We start from the raw sequence: 24,623 nt of genomic DNA, 5'->3' as shown, positions 1-24,623 counted from the left end.
GTTTCAGAGGGGGATGAAAGTAGCAGCAAACTTTTTCATAAGAAATGCGCGCCTAACGATTTTTTTACGCATTAATGAATGGCCATATTTGAATAGAACAACACACCAGAGTAATAGGAATCATGATGAGAGCTTCGCTGGGCAGTGTCTTTCTAAAATCAGATAACATGTTGACGCCAATTACCAAATTTTTCTTCCACGTAAAATGCAATGCCTCTCATAGCTAAATACTAAAGGAATGTTAAGTGTTTAGCGAAGCATCATACACAACTTCGCGCGTTGAATTTGCAGATATTCTTTTATTAGTCAAAATTTACCGATAGACAGGGCGCATATATGCATTGCAAAACCTAGTAGACCCCTTTAACGCTACTTAGCTTGCGATATCCAAGCCGCAAAGTTTCTCGATTCACACGCTTTTGAAGAAGAAACTGTGGTTAAGGTATGGCAGCTGAAAGAAGCCGACGTATTCTTCAATACGTACGGCTCGAGCCACCCATACCCCAAGCATACACGAAGGGAACGAGCGCGCGCGGCAGCCGAGCGAGCCGTAGCGAGCGGCGTCCTGGCCGTGACGTCACTCGCGAGAGGGCGCCACTCCTAATTCTCGGGGCTAATAGTGTAGCGGACGCGATGCAGCGCACGTTCTTTTGCAGCTTTAGCTGGCCAGCGAGATCTTCGGATCTCGGAGGCCATTAGTCGTCGTTGCGGCTATTTTCCGACTATAGCGATAGGTAGCGCTGACATCTCGAATGTTTCTTTCGTTAGGCTTCGCCTCGTTCGAAACGGGAAGCGATCTCGAAAACAACACAAGGTTATCCATAATACCCAGTCGTCGAAGCGGCCTGAGACTAAGCGAAAGCCGTTTACACAATCATTTGCTGCGAACGAAGTGCATTTTACAAAAGCAACGCCAAATTCAATTCGAAGCGGGCAGCCGGGACCGCCGCCATGTTGGTGGCGAATTCCTTCCCATCATTCCTAATGCGACGATCCTGCGTTTACATGCTCCGCGAGAGTCGACTCACGCCCGTAAATCTACCCTCGCCTGGCGCATTAATGCGATGCGCCTTCCTAGCGCATTACTACTGTTTACATGAATGTGTTGCGCTGGAAATGCGATGCGATGCGACACTGCCGCATTCATGTAAACGCGGCTCCCGGCATCACGAATCACGTGGCCACCTTGGTCACATGATTTGACGACGGTATCGCCACCTTGCGCAAGGTTGGATCGCGTTGATGGGCTGTTGAATATTGTAGAAGCCGCTAAAGAGGCTGACGCACCGTGGCGTGGCGGTGGCGCCTTGAGTCGTTTTCAAAACGTATTCACCCCTCGTTTTTAAGCTGCCTGGCTTCCAACGTTATCAAAACGTATTCACCCCTCGTTTTTAAGCTATCTTGTTTGGAACGTCTTTGATGCGTCGATTTTGGTCAAAAATCCGTTTCAGACGTTGAATCCCATAATACAACGTTTTCAAGACTTTGTGTGCTACCTGGGAAGCTCATCCTTCCTCATTCTCTCTTGCATACAGCAGGTAGTGCGCCCAGTTTAGTGCGATGCACCTGTGTGGGGCATTTCCTTGTTCTTATTCTGCTGATGTGTTGTATATAGGGGGAAAGTCAATCCTCTACATCATGGTTGTCAGTGCCGCTGAATACAGTGCAGTCTCAGTCTCGCTGCCTTGAAATGTCATAAGAGGTGACATCTAGGGGTAAAGTAGCGTCTTGCTATCCCTTGTCATCGGGCATAGCCAAGGACAATTGTGGTTGTGCAACCCAATGATCCTGGAACTTTCTGCGGGGCCAATGGCACTGATGTTGAAAAGTGGGTGGCGATGTACGAATGCGTGAGTGTAATCAACAGATGGGACCCCACACTTATGCTAGTTAACATGTTGTTTTACCTAAGAGGCACAGCAAAGGTGTGGTACGAAAACCACAAAGAGGAGCTAACCAGCTGGGACCAATGCAAAGAGAAGTTGACAGAGTTGTTTGGCAAACCAGCCGGCCGTAAAATTGACGCAAAACAGGAACTGGCCTCCTGTGCCCAATCCCCCCCCCCCCCCCGGAGTCCTATCTCTCGTACGTCCAGGACATGCTGGCACTTTGTCGTAAAGCAAACCCGATCATGACATGACAGAAGCTGAGAAGGTCAGGCATGTGCTTAAGGACATTGCTGACGACGCCTTTAATCTGCACATGTGCAAAAGCTGCTCTACAGTTGATGTTATCTTTAAAGAGTGCCGACAATTCCAGCAGGCCAAAAGCCGATGCGTCTTGCAACCATTCGCCAGACTTCCCAATACTGCTGCAACGCCGACGTGTGAAGATCAACCCACACAGCAGCATGCGTCGCCATCGGAGGATGTGGTGCGAATCATTGACATGAACTGGATGCGATGGCGCCTGCATTTCTGTTCGCTTATCCCTGAAGCCACAACATTTTCAGTCCCCCTCTTACAAGCCATCGTTCACCAGGAACTTGAAAACATTAGTTTATGTTCTGTCTGTGCTGTTGCCAATCCCAGAGCTAGCAAACGCCCTTCTACTATTTTTGCTCCACCCCGACGCTTCTCTCCGCGTTATCGCAACCCAACTGAGCGGAGAACTGCGGACGACCAGCCGATATGTTTCACCTGCCGCCGCCTTGGTCATGTCGCCTGATTCTGTCACAACTCGTGGCCCTCAACACTTCGCACGCCGACCAACCTGAGCCGTTTTGATGAAAATGCCTGCAATGTTTCGCCCACCGCCGAATATAACAGCGCCAACTCTGCTAGGAACATGTGGTACAGTCGCTCACCGTCGCCGCACAGACACCAGTCTCGTTCACCGCAAACACGTCGCCCATCTTCCTGTTCGCTGCAGCCACGTCGCCTTTCATCCCCTGTGGCGTCTGGCTGCACCCGTTCGTAAAACTAAGAAATGCAGCCCTCGGAGGTGGTGCTGCATTGCCTAATGCTGCAGCTAATCCTCCGTCTATGCCCACAAGGAGAAGTGTAAGTGGCGTTAAAATAGACAGCGTAGCTGTCCAAGCACTCGTTGACTGTGGAGGCCACATATCTGTGATGAGTGCTAGCCTGCGTAGACGTTTAAAGAAGGTCCTCACCCCAGCAGCTGCCTGAGTGCTTCATATGGCTGACGGTAGCATGCTGGTTGTTCTTGGAATGTGTACTGCAAGTATAGCTGGCCGCCCTACTTCTGTTCTCTTTGCTGTGATCAACATCTGCCCTCACGACGTTATCCTTGGATTTGACTTTTTATTCACTCTCTCAGCTCTCATCGACTGCGCGACCAGCGTTCTTCAGTTAGAACTGCCTCAACTCGCCGATGCTCCGAGCACCACCCCACCGCACTTGTGCTCACTTCACGATGTGCGTCTGTCACCCGAGGCAGTTACGTCACTTTAACCGCCCAGCCACCGGTTCCTGATGGTGAATATGTGCTTTGCCCCATCATCGATGTGCTTTTGAACGGAACGTTATTGTTCCGCATACACTGGTCACTGTTACTAATATCGACATCGTTTTACCGCTTGTGAATTTCAGCCTGTGCCCTCAAATGATCCCGGCCACCATGTTCTTGTGCAGTGTTTCTAGTTCTGAATTCGATATTGAGAGTCTGAATTCTGAGAGTGGTTTATTAGTGCCAATTGCAGCTCCCAGCTCTGGTTCCTTAACGGATGACTTTACGAAATTGATTGCACTTAACCTCACCTCTGCACAGGCCAGGGACATACGTCTCCTGCTTGAATCATACAGTGGCATCTTTAATTTCGGCGACAGGCCTTTAGGCCGAACATCTGTTGTTCTCTACCGTATAAACACTGGAGACACAAATCCTATTTGTCGATGTCCCTATCGTGCATCGTATGCTGAACGTCGAGTCGTCCAATCAGGGGTGGACAAAATGCTCTGCAAAGGGGTCATCGAGCATCAGCCAGCCCGGCTTCGCCTGTTGTCTGTGTCAAAAAAGAAATATGGTGCCTGGCATTTTTGCGTCGATTATTGCCACTTAAATGAGATCACGCGAAAAGACGTCTACCCACTACCATGCATCGATGACGCCTTGGACTGCTTGCACAGAGCTAAATACTTATCGTCCATCAATCTTCGATCCAGCTACTGGCAGATTTCCGTTGATGAAATGGTTGGAAAAGATGGCCTTCATCACGCCGAATGGCTTATATCAGTTCAAAGTCATGCCCTTTGGCCTATGCAATGCTCCTGCGACATTTGAACGTGTGATGGACTCTCTTCTGTGAGGCTACAAATGGACCACCTGTCTTTGTTATCTTGACGAAGCTTTTGCTTTTCTCCCATGTTCGGCAGCCGCCTTACCCAACTAGCTGCCTTCTGAAAAGCCGGCCTCCAACTGAACTCCACGAAGTGTCAATTTGGGCGCCGTCAGATTACCGTGTTGGGACACCTCATTGATGCATCCGGTGTCCAACCAGATTCAGAAAAAGTTCGTGCCATACGCAGTTTATCTGTGCCACATTCTGCTTCTGACGTGCGCTGCTTCGTCAGCCTGTGTTCTTACTTTCGCCGTTTCGTCAAAAACTGCCAACATTGCTAGGACTTTGACAGATCTTCTAGAGAAGAACACGCCATTCTCATGGAGCCCGGTGCAGGCTCATGCATTTGCCGCTCTCATCGGGTTTCTGACCACCCCTCCATGCTTGCCCACTTTGATCCATCTGCACCGACCGAAGTCCACACTGGCGCAAGCGGCCATGGCATCAGCGCTGTTCTCGATCAATAACATAATGGTACCGAGTGCGTGGTAGCTTACGCCAGCCACCTGCTGTCACCTGCCAAGAGAAATTGCACCATCACCGAGTGGGAGTGCTTCGCTTTAGTTTGGGCTCTCGTCAAGTTCCGGCTATATTTGTACGGCCGTACATTTTCGGTCGTTACAGACCACCACGCACTCTGCCGGCTGTCTTCCCTCCGGGACCCAACAGGATGGCTTGGTCGCTGGGCTTTGTGGCTCCAGGAATTTTCATTTATTGTCAATTACAAGACTGTATGCCACCACAAGGACACTGACTGCCTCTCGTCACCCCGTGGATCCACCTGCTCCGTCTGCGCATGATCCGGTGACCTGCGTGATGGCTTTCGCTGACATGACTGACATGCGCGCCGAGCAACAATGCGACGAATCCTTACAGTACATCATCGCTGGAGCGCAGTCACTCCGGCAGCACTGACAGCACATGCCGCATGTTCGTGCTGCACAACGGCATCCTCTACCACCGCAATATCAACGCTGATGGCCCTGAGTTGCTCCTTGTCCTTCCTCGTCATCTGCAATCCATTGCTCTTTTAACAACTTCATGATGCACCGACGGCGGGACACTTTGGAGTTTTGCGTACATACGACCACGTACGACGCCGGTTCTTCTTGGCCGGGTCTCTACTGCTTTGTGCACTGTTATGTCGCAACTTGCGAATTGTGTCAGCGCCGGAAGAAACCTCCCCTACCACCTGTCGGACGACTCCATCCAGTTGAAGTTCCCTCTGAACCGTTCTCTCGCTTAGGCCTTGACTTGCCTGGCACTTTTCCGACGACGACTAGAGTTAACAAGTCGATTGCCGTCGCTACTGATTACACGACACGCTACGCGATAACAAAGGCGTTGCCGACTAGCTGTGCAACAGACGTCGTCGATTTTCTCCTCCACGACATCATTCTCCACCACGGTGCACCTTGACAGTTATTACAGACCGCAGCTGCTCATTCTTGTCTCGAGTTGTCGACGACCTCCTCCGCTCTTGTGCCACTGAGCGCAAGCTGTCCACCGCCTACTAGAGTCATATCACGATTGAGGCATAACGACTTTGCGTGATGAGTGCATGCATGGCAATGACTGCGCATCTACTACACAGCGTGAAGGCGGCAGCATCCTACGGCGTGATATTGCAACTAATTTGAAATGACAATGCAATGATGATGACAGATTGAAGACTGTGAATGGTGAACAATGATGCGTCCACTTGGCAACTAAAGAAAAACATATGAGGACAGCTAAGCATGTCTTATCTGAGTTGTGATTGTGAAAGCATTAACGCACAATTGAACGCCGCTGAGCAGTCCTTCGAGTTTTACGCTGCAAGTGATGCACCCTAGAGCTACATTGGGCCCGAGCTAGCAAGCAGCAGCAGCCTGCGGTGCCAACACCGCATGCCACCGACGTGCTGCGCATGACCAGAGACCAGGAAAGAGCAGTGGCCACCAAGGCCGGCAGGCACGCGCAGCAGCTAAGCCCAGTGGAGGGGGGAGATACGGACCGGGCGGCGGCTTGCGAGAGCAAGGATGACGTGGCGTGGCGGCGACGCCCTCTCCCCTCACGCAACACCTGGTGCGACAGCAGGTGTACCCTTTCACCCGCTCTGTTTCGTCGAGGTGCTCGTGACGTGGTCGCAGCCAATGGGATTTGAGGCGCTGTTTCGCTGAGACGACAGACGCCGGCTTTTTTGCTCAATGGGCCATTTGACGCTTTCGCAAAAATAATCGCTACAGAATAATGACGATGTGGTTATGTTGAGCTCGCGTTCACGCTTCATCTACACGGACCACCCTACCTGTGTACTTTTGATACTGGGGCCAATTCTGTACCATGCAATACACTCAGCCATGGAGCACCCGCAATGATCACGCGATAGGCAAAAAACGCTGTGCTTTAAACATGCACCCATAGAGTGCCCCAATATTGCAACCAGCCGATCCGTGCATAGTGAAGCGTTCGCATAGCCGCGTTTGCCACGTGGCCGTGCTATGCGAGTGTGTGGCTGATATATTAATTGAGTAATCGAAACTAGTTAATTCCGAATGCATTTACTAACCATGCAATTTGAGTCCGCGGCACTTTTATGTGCTGCCTTGAATAACTGCGTGTGGTACCGCGGTTCCCGCAGTTGCCCAATGCATGTGGCGCGTACTTTAGCAGCAGCGCTCGGCGTGTTTCGACTAAAGCAATTTCATTTCAATTCTGCTTGCCACTCATGGCGGCTGTAGCTGCTTACAGTTATACAGTACTTTGGTTATAAAGTACAGTAAGTCTAGTTAATAAATTTTATTGGGATGTGAGGTTTTATTTTGTTAAATCGAGAACTTCGTCAAATTGAAACCACTTGATTAGATCACGCAACATGCCATAAAATTGATGCAAGAGCCAAAAATGTCGTTTTTGCCTACGTTCACACTTATTGTAGCAGTTGAGCATGTACTCAGCCTTAACGGAAGAAACGATTAAACATTCTTAAAAGCTATATGTCAGTGACATACTAAAATCACCAGAACTCAATTAGACCTACTATACCCACATTTTCCTTTTTAATTATAGCAAATCAGGCAAGATATTAGTTGAGTCTAGGTTTTCAGATCAAGAATGTGACAGTGAAAGTATTGAATGTCATGTAGTGTAATGCAACGAAAACAAGGACACAAGAAAAAGCAAAACACAGACATAATTAGGCGCTTGTGTCTGTGTTTCATTTCTTCTTGTGTTCTTGTTTTTGCTGCGCTATTGTCCATGTCGTTCCATGATGATCAACGAACGAGCCCACATTGCCACCCCCGTGTAGAAACAGGAAATTTCGTTATACACTTAAACCTTGATATAACAAAGTAGGTAAAATCGGCAATTCGCTTTGTTATATAAAAATTCCCTTGTATTGAAATTCGATCTCTTATGCAAATGAGTACAGTCGCCGATCGATTTTTGTTGCACGGAAAGGGGCCATGCAATTTTCCGAATTATTGGGCAATAAAAAAAAGCAAGATTGAATGAGAAAACATTTTATTTTGACGAATATAGGAGTCAGCGATGAATGATACGGTTTCATGCCACGTTGATATCTTCACATCAGCGGTACGAATTAAGTGACGCCATGCTTTCGCGTGCACTCCGCCCCCAAAGCGTAGCCCGGTCGCACTGCGACGGCGCTATCATGAAAAGCGCCGGCAGCTGGGAGCGAATGCTTCGTCTGCTTCTCGTTCCAAAACGGGTCATCAAAACTCGAGATTGCGCAACCTTCAATACTAAACGTGCGGGAAAACAGCTTACATGATGCCACGCCGTCTTGACATGCCCGCTCTTTCCACACGCAGCAGGGGTGCGATCTTGTACGCGTTCCAAACTCGAACGGAGGCGGTCCGTTCTTTCCGTCGTGAAATTGGCGGTCCGTTCCGTTGCGTTTGTCCGATAGCAGACAACACAGAATGATTGACAGCAGATATCACTTCACAATTGACGTCATGGCGTTCTTCACCGTTCAAACTGACCAACCGTGTGCGGCTCGGTGGAACGGGCCGCCTCCGTTCTATTTTGGAACGCGTACAAGATCGCACCCCAGATTACCTCTAGAGCAGGGTGCGCGGCTGCGTATGCGCTCAGCCGCGCTTACAGCCACGCGCAGTCATGGCCGAGACGCGCGCCAACTTACCCCCACCCCCCCCACACACTCCGTCCCCGCGCGCGTGCTTGATCGCGTTACCGCGAGCTCGCTTTCCTTCCCCACTTTGCCATTGCTCGCGTGGGAAGGCCGCGCTTATGAAGCCACCATCTTGTCTCACCCTCGCACACTTTCACTCGCACCTAAAGCACAAGTGCGCGGGGCGCGATAGGATCTTATCGCACTTGGACTTTTAATTTATACGGAACATGATGCGGCTCCAAGCTGTTGTTCTTGTCGCGCTGCACGCAATTTGAGAGGTGCGTTTGCAAGCAGCCGCTTGTAATTCAATCATTTGACTATCTGCGTCAGCGGAAGTTACCATTGATTGTCTTGGCACTCCTCTGCGGCAGAAGCGAGATTTCGTTATATTGAAATTGCACACAAACACACTTATTTATATTGAGGCTCTAAATGCATGGTGTTCTATGGAGAACGGGTTATGGAAAGTTAAATACTTCGTTATATAGAGAATTTCGTTATACTGAGGTTTAACTGTATAGAGATTTGAATTTATATACCTTGTTGTGCAGCTCCTTGGGTCATGGTTTCTATGACTATGACTCATATGACTCTGTATCTGTTGCGTAAGAAATCTCTCTCACCCCGTTTCCCTACCGTTCTCCCTTTGGAGGAGGCCACCTCTTGATGCTATCCTTGTTCCACTCTTGGCCCACATCATTTCATAATCGAGGCATGTAAGGCCACAGTTCCTTATGCGATGCAGCTCTGACATCATGCGTACCATACAGAATTGTACATGAGCCTGAGCCCATGCATAACCATTCTTCTGACCAAACGTTAATTTTTAGACTGACGACCTTTCCTCTTGCATGACAGTTATCTCTGCTGTATTGTTGCTGCTCTCTCATGTATGTATACCACTAAATTATCTTAGTCAATTTCTTCTTGAACATTGAGTCCAATCTTTGCCAACTAAAGTGTGCGTTGAATGTTAATTTTTTAAGACCTGTCTTCACAATCTGCCTCCACCTCAACCATTTTAGCATCCTCAATTCAGTCACTTCTCCATCCTGACTTCTAGGTGACTTTATTAAACTTGTTTAGGTTCCATACAGTATTGCTGGCCATGTATTGTCTTATAAGTTTATTAGGCCGTGAAAATCTTCAACTTGACTGGAACCTGTGTAACATAAATATAATGCATCTTGTCAGTTTTTCCAAACTATGTCAATTCTGCTGAATCTGTGGGCTGTCCAAATTTTCCATGTTGGTGTTTTCAGTTATCATTGAACCAAGGTATCTGTCTTCTCTATGGTTTACCCTCAAGGCTTCCCTTTCATTTCAATTGGCATGCGGCTACCAGATATGGGCAGCTTGCCTCACAACACATGCACATGCTCAGCTACTTTTGCCAACCTTTGCGCTAGATGTCAATCAGCATGATCGAAGCAGCGAGAATGGGGAATTATTAAATTAAGGCAGAGGTTCGAGCATTAAAGGAAGTCATACTTATGAGGTGAGTACATGTGAAGAAAAGTACTCAGAAATGTTGGGAATTTGCAGTTTCCTGTTTATTGGTCTATTAAACTCTCCCTAGCTATTTCAGTTATTTCATCATGTGTTGCAATTTTTAGTTGCAATGTTTTTCTTAAGTGCTGCCACACTTACTACTAGAAGTTTGAGAACCTATATTTCTTATTCACTTGGTTCATTCATACCTACAAGCAGCAGTCTTTTCACTTTACATCAGCTATTGAATGCAATGCCCAGATATGTTCTCAGTCTACTTCAGTGGGAGTCACTAACACAGTGAATGATCATGAAGCATGTGTGTTCTTACAAAGTGCCTTCATGTGATGCAGCTGTAAGTTAAGGTAGGGGATGCTTTGGAAAGCATGTTATGTGGCTTACATGATAATTATTTTATGCCAGAAAGCACACAAATATTCGTGTTTATTTCTGGTGTTCTTCTTAATTACCTTGTTGATTCAGCGCATATATATGAAGCAAGAGATCCTGGCTTGTTCTTTCTTTACATTAGCAAATTACATTAATCATATAATAGCACACTTTACACAATTGAGCACACTAAAGGTCACTTGGCGAGAAAACATGTACTTGTCTTTTTGAATATCCCAGCTTAAAGTTTTAGTGTGTGCAGTTTGGACGTGATTCTTCAGAAGCACTACATCTGCTTCAAGTATATGAGGTATAATTACTTTTGCTTAAAAATAATCGTAATCTTCCTTGATAGCTGTCCTTTTTTTACTAGACAATATAAGCATGACGCGTAATTCCAAGATAAATATGCCTGCTGTAACTGTACGCATCAGTGTTTGACTGTTCGTTACCTACTATTCCTATTAGAAAAATGTATTTGCCAACCTCCTATTTGCCAACTAGCACGTTTTGCACGCACCAGATGTTTCAAAGAGTGACTTTGGCACAAGAGAAGTATATGTGCAATTATGGGTTAACGGTTAGAACATTGGGCCGCTTTGCTGGAAGACGGAGTCAATCCCACCAACAGTCACACACTGCTTTATAGCTTTATAGGTGTACTTCACCCACTTTGGAGGTGGGTTGGGTGTGTACGATTGTGTCACAGTGTGCATGAAATCACAATTAAGTTTGTAAGAGGTACAAGTTATAGGAACGTCATTTTGATAAACGAGTATGCGCAAGATTACACATGCATATCGGTGTCACAATCATCACAACCTATTGCATACTTAGTCAGCAGTGCTATGTTCTAGTCTTCTTAATTTACTTACGCTCAATGGCTGGAGAAACATTAGCACATGCACAGAATCCTCGAAACAGAATTCTGTGACACTCTGCATATGACCTATGCGGTTAGGCATCGGGGAAAGGGGGTGGGTCAAGTGCATATCCGTGCCCACGGCAGGGCGCAGCGACGACACAGTTCCGTCTTCCCCCACCACCCTCACCGCCAGCACGCCAAGCCGTCACCTGATGCTATAGCTTCACGGCAGCATGGTAGGATGTTTAGTGGTGCAGTCAACGAACAAATTTTTGCGCTACGTGTATGTTTAGTGTGGTCTACCAACTCTGAAATGCCAAAGAAATAAGTGTGGAGTAAGTTTCACATGATTATTTACGTTTCCTTCATAGTGCAGAGAAAAGGCACTTCAAGCCATATGGGTTGACTTTATGGTGGAAGCATTAAAGTACCTAGAACAGCTACTCGTGACATGAAGCATCCGAACAACAGGGCGATATGAATTTCAATGTGGCAAAGCATGATGCGCAAGTCTTAGTTTTTATTGGTTAGCTTAGCCTGCAATGAAATAATAGAAAGCCATAAATTCCTAGTAGCTTAATCATGAAATGCGCAAGTTGTGCATGTTTACGAGTTTTCTCCACATCACATTTAATTTGTAGCTACAAATGAGCTTTCAAATTGCTACTTATTTAATTGCAAATTGTTGCATGCTCAAAAGTGTTATAGTGTAGTGGAAATCAGTATGTGAACAAGGCATGAAAAGGTTTATTTAGGTGCTTTAGGTGAGTGCTCTACACCGTTTTACCAATTATTGTGAACTTCGAATTTTTATCCCTCAGATATGTCACCTTTTCATACCCATTTCATGTAGTGAAGCAGGCTAACTTTATATAGCTCTTTTAATGAGCATACAGATTTCTCTGCTACACTAAAGTAACATTTAGATGGGCTACACTGTCATACACCATAAAAATGTGCTGTATTCTTTCAGTCAAACAAAATAGGAAAAGCTTTGAATTAATATTGAGGCCGTTTTCAATTAACATTCAAAATGCCCTTTTCGAGACGTTCGCTGAACATCCATGTAAATGCAGCGGCATGTCTATGGGATACCCAGAAAAAGTTCTAGAAAAAAAGAATGGTATAGTGCATGCAAAAATGTGATCTGGATGACTGAATTGTGTTACAATTCTTTAAAGTATGCTCAGATTAGGTACAGGGGCCCAATACTTGATCACCCATGCAACAGTGAAAGACAATCGAACAGTAAATGTGTGTTGTGCTTTTCAAGTGCGTTCATTGCAAAACAGTGCAATCTGGACTTGAGTGTTGGGTTGTTATAGAGTACTGCCCTTTAGCATGAATTTTTTTAATGCTGTCGTCTCTGTTCATTTGTGTTCATGTCCAATAAGAATTGTAGACAAAGCTATACCTTGCCTCAGTTTTGACAGTGACAAGCATCTGATCAAGGAGGAGTATTTAAAAAGACTTGACTAGGACTTAATTGGCACATGCTTAACGTAGTTAGTGCAAAAAGAAACGTGTGTAGGCTAGTTTGTTCTTGAACATGGAAGTCAAGTTGTGCTGCATAGCTGATACAAAATACTCCCAAATAAAAATGCCAAGGCACTCAAGATGGTGCACTATCATCTGTGTTTTGTATGAACTGTGCACTGCAAGTTGGTTTCATAGCAGGTGAGTGTTATGCATCTGCAAAAAAAAGTAAAAAAAGTTAGATTATATGCTTCACTGGCCTGTTACATATACAATGCCAGCTTTGCAAGAAAATAAATATGTATAATCAGTTTTATTAACAGAACCATTACAGCAAAATATACAAGTCTGATTTTCTATCTTAGACAATAGTGTAATATTTAGATAGAGGTACAGACGCTCCTGATGACTTGATGGTAGTGTGAATGCATGCAGCTGGTACACCTAGTGGACCTGTACAAGAGAGGGAAGAAAACGCAGGTGAAGTACAAAGGCTTAAAAAGAATCCGCAACTTGCACTCCGAGATGAACATGTCACTGTGACAACCTGAGTGCTGCTGTTTAGCATTTTCTTAGCCTGTTCGTCCGCTGGCACAAGTACCTGTCTTGCATGAAGCTGCTTAGCGCAGCTTCATGACAAGAGTTTTCTGTATCCGCCACCTGAGAATGTGCTCTGTAGCGGTCAGGCTCCGCCGAGAGACTTGCGGCAACGGGAAGGTAATGGGGCAATGTCAGTACAGATTTTGGTTGCTAAAGCAGTACCAGACCAATGGCAAGCAAATTTTGTAACACAGTTGATTGCTACTACTTAGAAGCAGATTGATCAGGTTTTCAAATTGAATAATACAAAGTGAACCTATGCTCTAGATGCTGAATTGTGCCCACATCAAAACAAATAGCCGTTGAAGGGTTCTGGTAGGCTGGTTGGTGCCTCTGCAAGGGAGCAGTGCTGGCTTTCCAGACAGGAGCTGGTGCTGTGGAAGGTCCACTTGCTGTTTGAAAAGAAATGAAAATATGCAAACCAAGTGGGGGAAAGTCAGCCTCGGAGATGGCAGGGATGCTGTCCTGCCAAGTCCAACTGGTCCATGAAGGTGCCTGGGTCTCCTTGTAGGACTGCTGGATGCGGCTTCTCTCCAGATGGATGGACAGGGCGCAGGCCCCCTGGTACAGGAAGTCTGCCAGCACCTTGTTACCAAAGCAGCTCAGGTGGGCACCATCTCTGCTCAGGCAACTGGGCCAGTTGTCCACGAGACCACCGAGGAATGTGTAGCCGTACTCTGGCAGGCATCAGGGCAGTGTTAATCTTTATGTAGTTATCATCAGGTCATGCAACCAAGAGGACTGAGCTTCCCATGAGCTGTACTGATTCTGCCCCCAACGAAGAAAAATCTGAAGAATGGCAGAAAAAGCTACATGCACCATGGAATTTCTATCAATGATCCCCTGCGCGAGCTGGCGATACTTGCCCATGCACACGCTGACGCTGTCAAGATTGTTCTTAGTGCCAACGTGCACAATGACAACATCAAAACCAGCTAGCTTGTCAGCAATCATTGACCGCAAATGCTCAATCCTTACTGCTGTATGTGCGGCAACACTGACTGACAAACTACGACGTGATGGGAAATATTGGTCCGAGTCGCCGGCAACCAAAACATGTCATGTTGCAAGCAGTGCAATCTAAAATGACACCTAGAAGAAAAAAAAGATACTGTGAGAAAATAAATCTGAGCTTTTTCACAAACGAAAGGAGGCTACCTTCTAGTCAGCACTATATATGTTGAATCCGAGAAATCCGCGCTAGGGTTGAACAAAGCAAGCAGTCGCGAACAAGGACAGCAAGATCGGCAAATACCTGACAAACACAATCAAAATACTAATTAGAACAGATATAAATAATGCTAGCAAACATAAAAAATCCCTGCAAAGCAGCTTTCACGCATATCAAAAGGATGATGTTAAAGGCTTGCGAGGATGCAGCAGAACCAGGCCTTGGGACCAGCACCAGCGGCAGCAGAAAAGCACGACCCGCAAGCGTGGCTGACAGGATGCGTAATGAATGTCACGTGCGAACAAGCAATTAAACCACGCGCCCTTGAAAAACCAGAAATACACATGCATGTGACGTGGTCATTTAGTGACGTCACTTCCATGCGTTGCAGGAGTCGATTCTGTGTGGGATCATCTAGGTTGCCGCATGTTGCACCAGTCTTTGCCTTTGCGTTATTGCCAATCTTCTTCAGTCTGTGCGAGATATCGTGGATGTAGCTCCAAAAGTCCCTAAACAATCCTGTCTCTAGGCACCTAGAATCAGGTCACGTGAGGGATTTTTGTACGACATTTAGACGCTCGCTGCAGGCGTAGCTCACGCCTGGGATTTATCTTGATACACCGTTAGGCACACATCGAGACACTAAAGATTTATGGAATGGCAAAGTGCAGGAATTAAAAGCTCAAACTGATAAGTGGGCCAGACGTGACACCTCAATATTCGCATGTGCGGCTATCTGCAGAATCTTCTTGGTGAGCAAGCTGTGGTATCTCATGCAAGTCCTGAGCTGTTCCCGATTCAACTTTAAGAAATTCCATAGAGTATTTGCGGTTTTTGTGTGGCAGTCTGAATATGAAAGAACAAGCAGAAACAACTTGTTTCGCAAGTTGGGTCAGGGGGGCTTGTCATTACCGAATTTATTCTTAAAGCAACTGGTTTCTAGATTTTTGTTCTTACGAGACACGACAAACCCTTTCTTGCGAACAGTTATTCAAGTCCGATTGAGCAATGTCTTACCTAACTTTGTTGTCTCGATGAGGGAGGGTGCGTGTTACGCAACGAGTAAATTTTTACGTGAGGTGGTCGAAGCATTTAGATTTTTAGACCACCACTTTTCCATAGAATATTTGGCTACAGTGAGTCGTAAGCGGATAAGCTCGGATTTAATAGATATTAATATTATGTTCCCAGAACCATTATATCGATTAATGTACCACGAAGGCCAAGGGAAAGATGTGCTAAAACGTGTGAAACGAATGATTGTACCAGGGGGAATGGAAACATTCTTTTTTAAACTACATACTAATACCTTGCCTGTGAAAACATGGCTAGAAGAAAGAGGGGACTAGTTACCATGGGGGGCTAACTGTTTGATTTGTGAGAAACCAGAAACTATAGAACACGTTTCTCTAGACTGTTGGAGCGTGGTCTTCTTTTGGGATATTATGCAAAGAACTATTAAAAAAGAATTGCCGTTAACAGCGCATGGTATTCGTTACCTAGCGACAGTGCAAGACAGTATACATTATGACATGTTCTTTCTTCTCGGCCTTCACAGTATCTGGAGAAACCACATGGCTGTAAGGAATTGTGATATAAATGTGAGAACAGTAAACTCCTATTTTGCTGAAAATATCAGTAAACTACAAGAAGTGTTTCAGAAGTTAGCGTATGACGATGAACTGTTGTTATTGATGGATGCCCTTGCCAAAATGAAAGTTTTGTAATCTCAACCGCAAGCTCCAAGCGCAGCGGTGGGAAAGCGAATATTGTCAGATGGTGGCAGCAGTGTGTATTGATGTATTTGTTGATTGTCTGGAAATAAAGAAAAAAAAAACTCGCGGCTGAGTGATAGCGTCTCCGTTTCACACTCCGGAGATCCTGGTTCGATTCCCACCCAGCCCATCTAGCAAGTTGTTTTTATTTATGGATTGCCTTCCTGGATTTTTCACTCATGGCTAATGCCGCCGACGACACCGGCTTTTCCGCGGCACGAGCTCGTTAAAGCACTCGCGGTAAGGGAATTTTTTTAAAACTGGGTTCCAAATGCAATTGAAATTTTCAACATACATAATTTTGCTCAACCTAACCTGTTGAAAACAGCCTGCTGTTCCAATGATCACATGCCAAGTGAGCTGCAGTGTTGGAACACGGTCTTTTGTTGTGCAGAGCACACGTGGTTATGTCAGTGTAATTTTATACAATGACACATTTAAGTTCCTTGACCAATGCTTTCTTTATTAAACTTTTCATACAGTTTTACAGACAATACAAAGATAATAAAATAGACCACCTCATCTCTTTCCCCCTGGACCCACAAAAAGGCAATGTTCTTTGGACTACAAATATGAAATGAAAAACACATGCGAACAACCCAGGGAGATTTATATTTCCAAGTTCTGTGCATAACACTCTTCTCATACGTGCATATGCAATGACCATTGATAGAGACAAGCATTAAAATCAGCGACTCCCATCGACTCCTCCAAGCAAGCTCGTGTAACGAGGCCTACGGAGCTCTCAGGCTTCAACGGTAGTTTGTAGCAAAGGTTGTTCAAAATGAATGTGTAACAACGGTATAACGAGCAGGGCATGCGCAAGGCAATAAGTATTTTTACAAGATTATAAAAAGCTTCCAATGAACCACAAGCAAACATGTCTCAACTCTTATCGAATTCTGATACTAGTACTAGGAAGCAAAGGCTCACAGCCACCGAACCAACGTGCTCGTAAACTTTGGTAGTGAGTAAATCCAGCGTCTACCTTGTTCTATCTACAGTGTGTGCTTTTTTAATTTGCAAATGTGAAACGTTTATTTTGCAGTGACATGGCACTAAAGCTTGCCTTCACCATTCCTTTATTGAACTTCTGCTCAATACACTTGACAACCAAAAATTAAGTGTCACATTTTTGGACAGCATGCACACACTATGAAGGTAAACAGCCAAAGGGACGTGGCTGCAAGAAGTAATTTAAGATATCTCTCTTGTCTCCGGGATGATTTTTATTTTTGAGAAGTTTAAAACTTTGCAAACAATATGAATGTTTAGGTGAAGGGGGTTTTTTAGAAACATCACAAAGGACAGGATGGAAGCAGACGATGTACATAGCGCTGACTGACAACCACTCTTTATTGCAGTTTCGGTTGAGATATATAGGAATCCCTATGTGCAGAAAGGTTAGAAAATGTATATATGACATTCCACTGTTGTCTGTAGTTTATCATACATTTGATAAGTAGCGCATTTCACTGCAATGCAAGGATAGAGAGCGCACACTTGCAGATGAATCACTAGTGCGATTCTACACAGAATGACTGCATGTTGCAAATCTCAAACAAGCGCCGAGAGGTAGTAGGGAGAAGTTCTTTGAAAAGGACCCACAACTTTCGCATAAATCTTCTGAGATGGCACCAACTTCTTCCTTGAAGACACCAGAAAACTGCAAGCTGGACAAGAAGCTGCCATCCCTTGAAAAAGTCTCAATCCCGGCTGATGCTCAAAAAGTGTTATGGAAAGGACCAAAATTCTGCGAACATCCAAGACTTGACAAGGTTGAATTGCTCAGCATTGTCAGAAATGCTGTCGGACAAGCGAAAGACGTTGGTCAACTGCTACAAGAACGCGTTGAATGCTTGCCCCAAGATGTCAAGGGAAGTCCTAACCGTGTGAATACTGCTGTCGCCGCACTATGAAAAGGTGACATAAAGCTACTCCAGGCAAACAAAAAAAGTGGCTTTATGATCATCCCAAGACACGTCTATGACAACAACGCTGAGCTAGCCATTTCTGGCAACTTCAGCCCAGCAAAAGTCAAAAGCTGCCAAGCTGTGCGAAGAAGCGGGGCTGACTGCTGTTGCCAAGCCTGTCAAGGCAGCAGAAGGTTTGAGCCTGCCCATGATATTCTCTTATAAACCCACAAAGAAGGCTACCCTTTCGGAGCAATTGTCTCTGGACGAGGCACCTGGCAATGCCTAGTTGGTTCCTGCTTACAGAAGATGCTTGCTGTCCTGCATGTAGATGATCCATATTTAATCAGGACCCAGCAACCGTCACTTAGTACCTCCATATTGAATGTCCTGAACGAGTGAGCGCCTTCTCAGTAGGCATTAAGGACCTATATTATTTTTTGCCCCATGAGTCTGTAAGTGACGAAGTTAGCAAGCACATAGCAAGCTCAGGTGCACAAACTTCCAACACATGTGAAGCATTCATGTAGACAGATGTTTAGAATTGCTTAGTTTTTAACTTGACTCTACTGTCGTCAGCCATAGGGATACTTTTTACTTCCAACACAAAAGTGCTTGCATTCCATCATGCCAAGCACCAGTACTTAGCTATCTTTTAGAAGTGCGATATGACAGGTGCCTTAAGGCTAGCCTCCAAAAGACAAATGCAGTCGAAGTGTTCCGCTTTGTTGATGGTTTCCTAGTTTTTCACTGGACTAACCAAACTGACCAACAGTTATCTGTAGATTAGATTTTTGACATATTTCATTCTGAGATTAAGCATTTAGTACTGACACCTGCGATACGATCTGACAATAAGATGCCATTCTTGGACATGGAATTGAACTTTAGGTTAGACCACATGCGCTGGCATTATGAATACAACTCGTGCAAAAGCTTTTTACCTTATCCGTCTGCGCATTCAAAACTCGCTAAACTAAGCACCACTCCATTCCGTCTCAAGGAAGCACTAAACCGGTCTTGTCAAGTAGCTTCCTACATCAAGTGCAGCGGCTGCAGCATGCTGGCTATCCGACACCGTTGTTAACCTCCATAGCGGAACAGTTATTAGCCACTGTGAGACGGCAAAAAGACAGTGAAAACAAGAATGATTCAAACAATGTATATTCTAGTTCGGCTGTGATTCCATACATGCACAACATTTGCCATAGGTTAAAAAATATTGCAGGAAAATTTAAATGAAAGTTGTATTCATTGCATGCACTAAATTTTCCACTTTTTGCCATAGAATGAACGAAGAAGATTCCAAAAAGCACGAATGTGATAAGAAACATGCCCGATCTTTTATTAACTGCACATGTAAAGTCGTATACGGTATAAGGTGCCGTTTTTCATGTGGGCGCTGCTACATAGGACAAACTGGCCAATGTATTAATGATCATTTACAAGAACACGCATACTTGCTCAGGGGCTCAGTCGCAACTTAAAATTCAAAAATTGAATCATGGGGTTTTCAAGCCAAAATCACTATCTGATTATGAGGCACCCTGTAGTGGGGGACTGCGGAAATTTGGGCCACCTAGGGTTCTTTAACATGCACCTAACTCTAAGTACACTGGTGTTGTCGCATTTTTCCCCCATCGAAATGCGGCCGCTGTGGCCGGGATTCGATCCTACGACACCATAGCCGCTAAGCAACCATGGTGGGTCAGTAGCAAGTCACCTGGCAGATCACTACAGAAACTGTGCCTGCACACCTTATTCTGAATAATGTATGCTCTTGGGATGCTACACAGAGCGACGTGCTTGTGAAATATGTGAAGCCTTCCTAATACATGGTGATTCATGTGTAAGCATGCCCTCTAAATCCTTACACTGCAGCAAAATGCGCTACTTGTCAAATGTATGATAAACTGCAGATGACAGTGGCCTGTAAAATATACATATTTGCACCTTTCTGCATTTAAGGATTCCTATATATTGCAATTGACAATGGAATAAGCACTGGTTGTCGGTCTCTGCTTTCATTCTGTGCTTCACGCTGTTTTTGCCCCCTTTGTCATGAACCAACCAGCCCAATTCAGCACATTCCTGCAGAATAGAAGATGTGCCAACACCTGCCGCACAACATCACCTTTACTAATCGGACACAATGGAGTACGTATTCAGCTGAATACTTTTAGGGGCATTACCTTCTATCTGTGCAGCCTGATCAAACCAGCCGAAGCGAGACGACAAAAGAAATTGGCACGTAGGACATAATTCCTGTCAGCTTTATTTTCATGCTGACTGACTGATCAATTGATTAAGTTTAATGTCCCAAGGCAACCCCTGCTGTGCTATGACAGATACTAGGGGTAGAGACACCACCTTAATTTAGACCACCTAGGTGTTCTTGAGTGACAAACCTACCGCATAAGCTTTTTTTCTGCGGTCTGCACCCATTGAAACATGGCCACTGTAGTTGGGCATCGAACCAACAGCTTTGTGCTGCCTAGCAGCAGAACAGTGTAGCCACAGAGCACTCAACTGGTGATTTTCATATTGTGTAGCTGTTGAGTGTATCGACAGAGCGTTGACCAGATGTCTACAGAGCAACAATGTGTCGACCTCAACCACGAGCAACCACGGAGCAAGAAACATTTAGGAGTGGAAACTCCGCTGTTCGCGGCGACCAGAAAAGGTCACAAGCCTGCGGAGCCGTTATCGTGCTGGCGGCCTGGAAAGAAATTACCACCGTTGAGAGCGCGCCAAAGCCGCCTGCCCGGGTGTGCATTTTTTTTTTTTGCCGCTGCGGCTTCTACGACGCGCCGCATGGCGTCGCCACTGTATACGGCCCCATTGGCGCATACAACAATTGTGACCTTATCTGGTCACCGGTGCTCGCTCGCGCTGACAGGAGTTTCACCTCCTAAATGTCTTACTCCGTGACCTCAACAAATGGCCACTGCTAGTGAGGCATTGCACTAGGTGCTGCATCATGTGATACCAACACGAGATCAGACTCCATGATCTGCCCCTACCTCTCTGGCATACACCGAAGGCCAGCTGGTACCGCATGACCTCAGTGGCGGCAGACCCATGCCACAAACAAGGGCCGCAAAGCATTCCACTGATCCAATCAAGAATACAATGCCAAGCGAGAAGAGGAAAACACTTGATGTCCAAGTCTGGCCATGACTAGCACAAGCATGCTTGTCAAAACAATGACTGGGCTTTCCCTTATTAACCCACCGATGATCCTCCCAAGTCAGGTAGGGCACAAAGCAGCTTATAAAAACTGGAAAAAACTACTCCAAAAATGCTCATGCTCATACACATAAGGAGGAGGTTTGCTCTTGGCACCAAGAACATCATGCTAGCATGTTATGCGGCCACCAGCTATATCAATTCCACACAATGGAGCCTCTCAAGCTGTTGCACTGCGAAGGCTCATGAGGAAAGCCCATGCAATTTCTACAATAGAGAATGTGAGAACCCCACAAACCTCAGCAAACAGCATGCACAACACTTCTGCAGACAACAAGGGCATCGGGGACTACAACACTGTGCATCCTTCAGTCAGTCTATAAGTATAGCATGACAGTTGAATCAATGCCTCAAAACAGAACACAGCGAATAAATACACATCACCCTATGCCGCTGCTACTGCATCCAATTTCAAAATGGGACCTTCAATATATATGTGCAGTCAACAGCAAAAGTTTACGGGATGCGGTTTCCCCTTCAAATGTGAATTCCTGCACTGTTAAGGCATGGCACTTCATATTTAATGAATCACTGTGTAGGAGGCGAAGGCTACTACATGCTGGAACATTTAATACGAGGCTGTGTGACCACGCTTCGCGAAATTCAGCTTCTTGGCAGATTCTGCGTCCTGTAAACTTTTGCGGTTGACTGTACATAATCATATGTGACAACCTTCAAGAGCTTTCGCAAGCGTCCCGATTCAGAATCTGTGCACACACAATATGTACTAAGACAGCTTTACCATGCTGTGCCTGCCTCTCACACCCTGACTTAAGCAGCAGGCACTTTGAGCTCACAGTCATGCTCATATGAAAGCCATTTTCAATGTCTTCAGCATAACTAGAACTGACCCGTTCACTGGCCAGGTACTTCACCAAGAGTTGCACTGTGGCGTGTTTTGGATGTTTCTTCCTCCATGACTCCAAAACTTCAAATCCGGAACAGGTCAGGCAACGTTTCAACTGTGGCTTAGAGGCACATTTCATGGATTCCAGCCGCTCAAGCTCACCTTCCTTGACATTTATCGTTTTCGGAAATGCCCGAACAACTGTCTTCCATGGACACTTTTGTTCACAGAGATACAGGATGGCACAGACCAATTCTTTTTGGCCTATAGAGAACAAAATGAAAACAAGAAGCAGTATTTCACAGTCCAGTAAGAAAAAGAGAGTAGCAAAGTGATGGTGTAATAAAGAGAAAGGCAGGAATCTCTTCAAAGAATGATTGCTGTATTACCTTCACTCTTAGGTCTCAGAGTGAAATTTTGCTTTCCATCAGGGAATTTAATTAAATTCTGCAGTTTCACCAGCCAAAACCACAATCTTATTGTGAGGGATGCCGTAGTGGTGGACTCCTAATTACCTTTAGCAACCTGGTGCGTGATCGGAGATCGCTGTTCGAAACATGCATTCAGTTTGCATTCAGTTTCGCTTCACGCGATGGACCGAGGCCATGTTGGCGTCGTCGGCCGCACCCGTCTGTGCGACCAAGGCCAATTGCACGAGGTGAAAATGAATGCAAACTGAACATGCATTTCCAACAACTATCTCCGATTGCACCCCTGGGGTTCTTTAACGTGCACCCATTGCATGGTATGCAAGCATATTGCAGTCTGCCCGCATTGAAATGGGTTCCATTATTCCCATACTTGGTGCATAATAATACAACTATTCGCTTGAGCAGGCCCTTGGTTTGCCTGAAGGCGAGTACTATCCTGTATTTGTCTGGGGTGGGCGTTTGAAAGATATGTTTTTGTACATAGGCAACATGCCAGGAAAAAAAGCGAGAAGGGCACTTGCCGGAAAAAGTTTTGAGGCGGGCTGAAGCCCGGTCAGCCCCTCTGGCTACACCACTGTCATCTAGTTGCGAATATTTGCTCTGGAATATATTTTGGCCTTAGGCAGCCAGCTTGAGCCTTGAATAGAAAGACACTTACATTTGAGTTATAGTACAGATTTTCTTTTCCAATTCCTTTCCACTCATCCTTGTAAATCTCCATAGTCATTTTTGTTTCAATTATTTGCATCCAATTCACTCCCTCTGTTTCGCCGACTTTCTTTCTGATGACTCCTGGTTGTCTATTTACACTTTCAATTACTCTGTAGTTGGTTCTCAACTTTCTTGACCTCTTTCTCCATTTTGTGTCCACGCTGCACTTTAGCCACCCTTTCATTTTGATCTATGTCCCCGAGTCTTTCTTCAAAACTAATTTTGCTCTGCTCTTCTCAGACTTCAAACGAGGCCCAACCAATCTCACCCTGCACTGCCTCATTTGTGGTTTTGCCATAGGCTCCCCAAGTCAACCGGCCTATTTACATTTGGTTAACTTCCAGCTTCGACAAGATATCTGCTTTCCAGATTTGTGGTGATACTCCACTGGTGATAGTAACGAAAATAGCATAGGCAGAGTTCTGCAAGGAGCTGTTGATCACAGTACTACTAACTACGTCGCGGCGGAGCCTTCGGCGACTTTGGATGCTCCGACTGGAGCAAGGTGCGACTGCAGGTTTCCCTTGCCTAGGATCTAGGGAGGACAGGGGGATTTAAGAGGTCTTTTTCAGCTGCTCCTCTGGTGTGCTTCGATTCAGTCAGGCTAGACTGTTGAGACATAACATTCTCTATTCTTCATGTAATTACTGTAAATAAAAGCAGTACCCTTCATTCTCGATAAAAACCTGCTCCTCCCTTCATGAACGTCCTCAGCGTGGGTGAGGCTGACGATGGTGAGGGCCTGCTACCCCTTTCCGATATGCCCAACCCAAGGTCTTACAACTCATGCAGTAGCTTATGTGAGAGCCAATAGTCATCAGCTCTACACCCTCTTCCTGGAATTTACAAACAAACTTTGGACTATTGGACCGGGTCAAATGGTGCAGTAGTGACCATAACGTGGGCTACAGCATGCACTCAAAATTCAATTTAGTGCCCTTTGGCAAGGGATCTTATAAATTTTTGAGTTTCAGTCACTTCTTGCCATCGAAAATATTGCAGTGTTATTTTATTCAAACTGCAGCTAAACAGATAAGGAAATATTTCAAAAGTAATGGTCTAAAATTTGTCTTCTTTTTCTTTAATAGCCTATGCCCATTTATTATGGTACAAGACCTCAATTCCCACAGGGAGCAAGAAATAAATAATTGCATCATATATAACTGAAATCAATTCAATATGCTTACCAAGTGCAGTGTGGAGGTCATGTGGTGTCATAACCTATTGGTACATGCACTAGTTGGCCCAGTGCAGTGGTCA

General features: G+C 45.5%; 1 protein-coding gene across 1 annotated transcript in view; it reads right to left on the bottom strand.

Moving 5' to 3' along the window:
- Nucleotides 1–16,658: 16,658 nt before the first annotated feature.
- The window catches only part of LOC135915877 (uncharacterized), a 45,423-nt gene continuing 37,458 nt past the window's right edge, over nucleotides 16,659–24,623 (bottom strand). Inside the window, exon 3 of the mRNA XM_065449066.1 lies at nucleotides 16,659–22,485. Within this exon, the coding sequence (XP_065305138.1) occupies nucleotides 22,049–22,485 (437 nt within the window). The 3' untranslated portion in view covers nucleotides 16,659–22,048. The remainder of the gene's footprint in view (nucleotides 22,486–24,623) is intronic.

The sequence above is a fragment of the Dermacentor albipictus genome, unplaced genomic scaffold (genome assembly GCF_038994185.2).
Source record: "Dermacentor albipictus isolate Rhodes 1998 colony unplaced genomic scaffold, USDA_Dalb.pri_finalv2 scaffold_13, whole genome shotgun sequence".
NCBI classification, from domain to species: domain Eukaryota; kingdom Metazoa; phylum Arthropoda; class Arachnida; order Ixodida; family Ixodidae; genus Dermacentor; species Dermacentor albipictus.
This window is presented reverse-complemented; position numbering and strand designations above follow the sequence as displayed.